At 64.2% G+C, this 7433-nt stretch overlaps 1 protein-coding gene across 1 annotated transcript; it reads right to left on the bottom strand.

The window, feature by feature from the left end:
- Positions 1–2383: 2383 nt before the first annotated feature.
- On the bottom strand, positions 2384–6941 carry SLC23A3 (solute carrier family 23 member 3). Its single transcript, XM_009274933.1, has 12 exons — positions 6834–6941; positions 6392–6552; positions 5770–5864; positions 5389–5462; positions 4885–5066; positions 4613–4736; positions 4099–4246; positions 3765–4018; positions 3457–3562; positions 3214–3381; positions 2916–3011; positions 2384–2727 (listed from the first exon to the last, which is right to left on the bottom strand). The coding sequence occupies exons 1-12, from the start codon at positions 6939–6941 to the stop codon at positions 2384–2386; spliced, it is 1860 nt and encodes a 619-aa protein (XP_009273208.1).
- Positions 6942–7433: the final 492 nt, after the last annotated feature.

The raw sequence follows: 7433 nt of genomic DNA, 5'->3' as shown, positions 1-7433 counted from the left end.
GGCACCCCGGCCGCGGCTGTCGCTTCCTCAGGGCCCCTGCTCCGTCGCCTGCTGATAAGGATGGGGACCCGAGCTGGTGCGTCCCTCTCAAGCATCCCCAGTTGTCACAGGAGGTGCCACTGCCAAGACGCCGTGCAAAGCGATGGGAACTGAAATGCCTTAAGACTTTGTTTTGCACTTGCTCCTGTTATGAAATGTCCTGGTACACGTGCCCAGCTGGGGACAGCCCTCAGGCTGCGGGCCCGGTACAGCCCAGAGAAGCAGCAGCAGCCGGGGCCTCCTGTCCCTTGGCCCCCGGTTTATTCCTCAGCCCCAGCAGCCACAGGGTGCCCACGCAGGCACAGCACAGGGCATGCACCTGCACCGCTGCTCTCCCAGGCTTGCACTGGGACTCGGCTGCTGCACCCCAGCAAGCCCTGCATAGCTGGGGCTGCAGGTGCCTGTGTCCCCCATGCCCGGGGACTGGGCTCACAAGACACTGCAGAGCAGGGCTGTGCCAGCCTGGCAGGGGGCCGTGGACACCACACACCCCCACAGCGTTCCAGCCTCCTCCACACTGAGCACAGCCCCATCCTTGCCCCAGACACTGACCCCCCCCCCCAGCCCCAGCACCCATGTGCTGACTGTGATCCCCCACCTGCACCCCATGCATTGAGGCCATCCACCCTGCACCCACAAACTACCCTCCCCACCCATGCACCGCCCATTTGCACCCTATTCACACACACCCACTCACTCCCTCTCCCTACCGTGCAGGCTGCAGCCACCCTTGGGGCGAGGCCAGGGGAGGGTGGTCATCCCAGAGGGTTTGTGTCCCAGGGGGGTGCCAGGGGAGGTGGGAGCAGGCAGGGTCTTTGGGGTGCAGGACAGATTGGGTTGCATGGCCAGGTTAGGGTACAGGAGGGTTTGGGGAGCAGAAGAGGGTGGGTTGCAGGACCTAGCTGGGCTTTGGGCACAGCTGGAGTGCAGGGCCAGGTTGGGGTGCAGGGCCCAGGTGGGGTGCTGGGCAGGGTGCTGCCTGGGTGAGGCACTGGGTGCACAGGGCCCAGCTGTGGGGATCACAGGCAGATGGAGAAAGGGGGCTCACCCCTGGGGACCTGCACGCATGGTGGCACCACGTCCCTCCCACCCTGCAGCCACCTTTGGGTGTTCCTGGGCGTCAGGGGGCTCCTTGGGACCAGGTGGAGGGGGCAGCCACAACCTGGAGCTGTGGTCCAGCCTGAGCACGTCACTCCTGTGGACCGGTTCCATCATCCTCCCAGCCCAAGTCCATCCTTCCTTCAAGCTTGCACCCAGGGCCGGCTTGCATCACCCAAGGGCTGCAAAGCCCCAGCCTTTCCTAGGCCAGGGTTGAGCTTTTGCAGGCCGGTTCAGACTGGTGGAGGCAGCACTGGGAGCACAGGGCCCTGTCCATGGACTCTGATCTGCTGTAAACGCTAGAGCAGAGCTGGTGCGGACTCCGCTGCAGTCGGCGTAACCGGCCAGCAGCAGGAAACCAACCCAGGCACTGAGCTTAATCACAGGGGTCAAAGGTGATGTTCTCTTCCCCAGAGAACCGCTGCTGGCTGGTTTAGCAGCAAGAGCAATACCTGGGGGGCAGTTAAGTGGTGAGCACTCCTGGGACCAACCCACTGCAGGTGAAAGGGGGTTCACTGTTTTGGGGAACAGAGCTAAGCTGCACCCCCAGCCTGGGGCATCCTGGTGTGCCAGAGCCAGGGCATTAGTATACACCTGGTGCTGTGGGCGTCAAGGGGCCATGGGCACAGCTAGGACATGGCAGCGAGGAGAGGGAGAGCCAGCCCTTCCCGAGCACAGTGCCAGTGGGCGAGCAGAGCCCAGGGCGACAGTCCTTTGGGGCTGAACAAAGCACCGAGCCCTTCCCCAGCTGCATCCATGGGGTGATGGTGGGCTAAGGGCACCCACATCCCCAGCTGCAGTGGCACCAGGGGAGGGTAGGCTGGCATCTCCCAGGCAAATCCTGACTGGAAAGGAAACCCCTGGAAAGGGCAAAGGTGGTTGAAGGTTTTTATAGCTCACTCCCAAGCAGGGAAACGAGGTGTGTGCTGGGAGCATGCACAGGTCCCTCCAGTCCATGTGGGCTTCAGAAACGAGGAGCAAAGTGGCTCACAAGCTGCCTTAGGGGCACAGCCCCGGTCCCCCATGAGGTGTCCCTGTGCCGCAGTGTCAGGCCACAGTGTGCCATGCGGGCATCTCCATCTCACTCGGCCTCCTCACTGGCTGCAGCTCCCCCGAGCCGGGTTTGGGGAGGAGGTGCGTCCCTTCCTCTGGTGCAGCGGTCCCCTCCTCAGCAGCATGGCTGCCCTCCTCCTCTGCCTTAGGGGCACAGCCCCGGTCCCCCATGAGGTGTCCCTGTGCCGCAGTGTCAGGCCACAGTGTGCCATGCGGGCATCTCCATCTCACTCGGCCTCCTCACTGGCTGCAGCTCCCCCGAGCCGGGTTTGGGGAGGAGGTGCGTCCCTTCCTCTGGTGCAGCGGTCCCCTCCTCAGCAGCATGGCTGCCCTCCTCCTCTTCCTCCTCCTCCTCACTCCCCGGGCAGAGGAAGCAGCAGGGGAAGGCTTTGCAGGAGGATGGCAGCAGCCTCCTCAGCCCAGCAGGGAGCCCATATGCCTGGCTGGCTTCGCCCCTCTCTCCATGTGGGTGGCGATCGCCTGCCCCTGCTTTCTCAGGCGCCAGCTCAGAGAGCAGCCCTCGCTCCTCCGGGGTTCCTGCAACCAGAGCAGTGGGCAGTGAGATGGGAGTGCCTTCCTTCCGCTGCACCCTCCTGGCCCACACCAGCCCTGGGACCCCCAGCACGGCTGCCTGGAGGCAGAGCCCGTGGTTTGGGGACGGTCCCGTGGCCAGATCCAGCCCTCAGAGCAGGGGCTCATGCAGGCATGCTGTAGCATCCCCTCACCTGAGACTGTGTTCTCTAGGAAAAATGACAAGAAGCCGGTTAAGAAAACAGGCACCATGAGCAGGGAGAGGAAGAGGAGGTCCAGGGGCACCCAGCCTGCAGGGACAGCACCAGAATCACCTGGGATATCCCAACCCAGCAGCACGGAAGGGGCAGGAGCTGCTGCAGCAGATCCAGGGGTTGGAGAGGGAGTTGCCTGCTGCTGTGAGCCACCCCAGCCTCCCAGGACATCGGAGACATGTGGTCACCATGCCACAGGGCCCGAGGCTTTGCTTTGCCCAGGGAACGTCCCTGCTACCTGTGGCCAGGTGAGCTGGAGCCGCGCCGAGCCACCGTGGCACCAGCAGTGCCATGAACATGGCGAAGCCAACAATGAAGATGTTCCTCCCCGAGTCAATGTCCGCGTACTGGAAGTAGGAGATCCCCGTGCCCACGGCCACGGCGTAGGTGACACAGAGCACCCCTCCTGCGAGGGGCAGGAGTCAGGCAGTGCCAGGCAGGCTGCAGGCACCGCAGTGCAGGGGAAGGGCAGGGTACCCACCGTGAACCGCCAGCGGGATGCGAGTGAGGAGCCCTGCCAGCCTCGGGGACATGCCCAGCACCACGCATGCCAGCGCGCTTACTTGCACCGAGGGGCGAGAGCCAGCCTGGCAGAAAGGAGGACGGGAAAGTGAGGATGGGGAGTGTCACGCCCCCACTGTGTACCCCCATCCTGCCATACAGACCTGCCTTTCACCCCCAGTGCTGGTTCAGTGACAGCCCGTGTGCCACGGGTGCCCCACACCTACTGCTCCATTGCTCCGCCCTCCCCATCCCTTGCTGACTTTCCTCTCCCCACCCTGGGTGTACCTGCGTGAGGCCGGTGGCACAGGCGTTGGCGATGCTGGCAGCCGTCCCCCCTGGGGTGCCCAGCAGCCCTGCCAGGAGGCTTCCCAGCCCTTCTGTGCAGAGCCCCCGGTTGCAGGCATGGGGGGCCAGCCGGGGGGCTTGCAGCAGCCTCCCGCACAGCACGTAGCAGCCCACCGAGTTCATGCTGCAACCAATGGCCATGGCGATGCCCACTGCCAGCGCCCGAGGGGTGAGCAGCGGCCACCCCCACTCGCCTGCAGCGGAGGGAGAGGGGATGGGTGACAGGGGCCCTTGCTGAGGGCAGATGGCTGCACCCAGCCCTGCCACCCCCCACCTGTGTAGGGGATGCGGAGCCAAGGGGCATGGAAGGTGCTGTTAGCCCAGGAAAGCTGTGCCACGGCCAGGTCCAGCGATTCCCAGGGGACGTGGAGATGGCTGAGGATGGCACAAACCATGCAGACACCAGCAAATGGGAGCAGTACCTGCAAGGCAGCAAGGGGAACCTCAGCAGAGAATTCTCCTCCCCCTGCCAGCACCCCACTTGCTGTGCCCCAAACAACAGGCCCCTGTCCTGTCACTTCTCCCAAGGAGCCATGCCACATCTCCCCTTACCACTGCAAGGAGCATCCCAGGCTCTGCTGCTCCAACACCTTTGAGCACAGATCCCCTGCGCTCCCCCAGCAGCACCCACACCCCAGAAGCTGCACCAGGACTTCCCCCTACCTCTGCTCCCAGCACCCAGCTCTGCTCCAGGGCCACTAGGTCCCACCTAACCCTGCACCAAAGAGCCAGGCTCGGGGAGAAGCCTGGGTGCAGCGGAGGGGGCAGGGGAAGACAAGCCACGGTACCGAGAATGTGCGCAGGGTGGGGACGGATGGCTCCGTGGAGCCCCCCTGAGCCTGGGGCCAGGCGCAGAAGGGCAGGCGGCAGGACCCCAGGTGCTGGGAGAAGGTGACAGCGAGGAGCACGAGCCTAGGAAAGGGAGCACAGCTCACCACGCAGCATCACAGCGATGGGGCCCCAAATGCATGCCATGCACCATGGGGATGCCCCATTCCTGTCCCCATGGCAAAGGGAAGCCCAGGGGGCTGCACACCAGCATGGCCCCCAGGCCACGTACAGCAGGGCTATTCCCCAGTTAGTGGAGCAGAAGAAAGCGGCCTCCTTGTATGCGGACAGCCCGATGATGGAGAGGCTGGGGGCCAGGACCATGGGCCCACAGTGCTGGGCTGCCCATCCGCACATGCCGGACACTCCCAGCACCAGCTGAACAAGCCCAGAGACCAGCACGGCTCCAGACACCTGTGGGAGGAAAGGATGGGACCTGTGGGGCAGGATACATGGAGAGCAGCCCAACACACCTCCTTGGCCACACTCCCATCGCCCCAGTAGCATCACCCATTCCCCATTCTCCAACCATGCTCCACTCACCCCAAGCCCAGAAGGACATATGCACCCACATGCACCATGACCTCCATTGCCTTTGCACATCCCCTTGTGTCCCCCCTTATTCGTGGTGATCCCCAGGAGGGCTGGAAAAGGGACTGGGGGAGCAGGGATGCAGGTGACATCTAGGGTGCTGGTGGAGCAGGAGGACAGGGACCCCCAGCCCAGGAGCACCCACCTCTCGCAGCAAGGCAACCCGGCTCCCTGCGACGGCGCAGTGCGGTGCAGGGCACGTGCTGGCCATGGCCGTGCCTGGAAGGGAATTTTGGAGGGATGTGATGCGTGTGTATGCTGGGCTCCTGGAGCCGTGTCCAAGAGCACACAGCATGGAGGCTGCTGGCTGAAGAAGGGCCAGCATGCCAGCATCCCCATAAGCCCTGACCCTGGGGAGGCAACCAGACGCATTGTGCTCAGGGGTGAGTAGGGTGCTGTGCACCATCACCAGAGAGGCAAGCAGTGCATCTTGCTACCCCATGCACCAGGCACCTCGTCACTGCTGTTCCCCTGGCGCCGGCATGGCCTGGGCCCCGTGGGACGCAGGCTCCAGGGTTGTGCTCACCGTTCCTGTCCGTGCTGGCACCAAGGGACAGGTGGGAGCTCAGCACCATGGCAGGGACCAGGTACTCGAAGGATGGGATTTGAACCAGCGGCAGCCTGGGGAAGGGGACAGCAAGGGCACGTTAGGGAGGAAAGAGGGGACAGGGCTGCTGCCAAAGCCCTGGCTGCCAGAGGAGCGAGGGATGGGAAGGGAAGGAGATGAGAACCCCAAAGTGGCAGGAGGTCACCCCATATCCCAAATGTGCCCTAGCACATCCCAAGCGGCAGCACATGGGATGCGTGCAGAGGTCAGGGGCTTTGCCAAAGCACACACCCAGCCCCTGCGTGGGGCGTGGGCAGCACGGGCACCAGGTGGTCTGGAGGAGCTGTGTATGGTGCTGGAGCAAGGCAGAGAGGAGCCAGAGGGAAAGCACAGCAGTTTTGCTAGAGGGACATGTGAGAGAGGAGGATGCAGTGATGTCAGGGAGGGGACAGCCTTGCAGGGCAAATGGTTGTCCTCATGCCCCTTGCCACCTCCAGCAAAGCCTGTCTTCCCATAGCTTAGGAGGAGACAGAGACATGCCCTGCCACGGTGCCACCCTCCTCCTGGTGACAGCTGCATCCCCTTTGTCCCCCTTGCTCACCGGCTCCCCAGGCTGGTCTGCAGCACCGTGGAGATGCCGCAGGCAAAGAGGCTGCGTGCCAGCAGCTCGCTGGTGGCCTGGGCATGGGGCGACTCCTCGGGCAGGGTGGGCAGGAGGAGGAGGTGGAAGATGCAGAGCAAGGAGGCCTGCACGACCAGGTGCTGTGTGGGGAAGCGAGGCGGGGGGGGTCGCAACTCCCTGCGGCACCCAGAACTGCAGCCCCCTGTGCCCAACCCCTCTGAGCAGATGCATGCTCACTGACACCCCCCAGGCGGTGCCCACCACTGCCCACTCCCCTCCCAGTACACCCTGGCCAGAGCCCCATGCACCCATTTCCTGGCAGGATGCGGCCCCTGCCCTGGGGTGCCCTGCCACCTGCAAGGACCCCAGCCCTCTCCCCCTCACCCCATCTCTCTGGCTGTTCACTGTGGTCCTCCCTTACCTGAAGGGCTAAGCAACAGCTCAGCATCCAGAACCACATCTTCTGCAGGGAGCAGGATGCAAGCATGGGGCTCCTGGCGCCAGGCGCTCCGCAGTGGCCCCCATTCATGCTGCTGCCTCCCCACACCACTCCTGGGCTCCTCAGAGCCCTCACATGGCTGAACTTCCACCTTCTGCAGGAGCTGCCCCAGGGTTAGCCATTAACTTGAGTTGGTGAGTAACCTGTCCTTGCGGCCAGGAATGCAAGTGTCACCCTGGGTTGTCACCACAAGGGCCAGGTGACAGCCACCCACGGCCACGACACCAGACACTGTTACAGTGCCAACTGCCCACAGCCCAGGTCCCATCCCTGCCTCTTGTGGTACACGAGGCAGGGACCAGGGGGGCCACGGCACAGACAGCTCCTCCTTCATGTGCTTGGAGCATCCCCACCAACAGCATCCTCCAGCTCCAGTGTGCCCTGCCTGTGCTTGTTCCTCCCCAGCACAGCATCCCCCTGCCCTCTGGGTCCAGCCCTTCCTCACCATCGGGCCCCGAGGAGCCCATTAAAAGCTGCACAGCCCCCCCTCCCCCCCCCAGGTCCCCCCACCCCCCCCTGCGG

The sequence above is a fragment of the Aptenodytes forsteri genome, unplaced genomic scaffold (genome assembly GCF_000699145.1).
Source record: "Aptenodytes forsteri isolate BGI_AS27 unplaced genomic scaffold, ASM69914v1 Scaffold255, whole genome shotgun sequence".
Classification (NCBI taxonomy): domain Eukaryota; kingdom Metazoa; phylum Chordata; class Aves; order Sphenisciformes; family Spheniscidae; genus Aptenodytes; species Aptenodytes forsteri.
The sequence above is the reverse complement of the archived record's forward strand: the minus strand, read 5'-3'. Positions and strand labels throughout refer to the sequence as shown.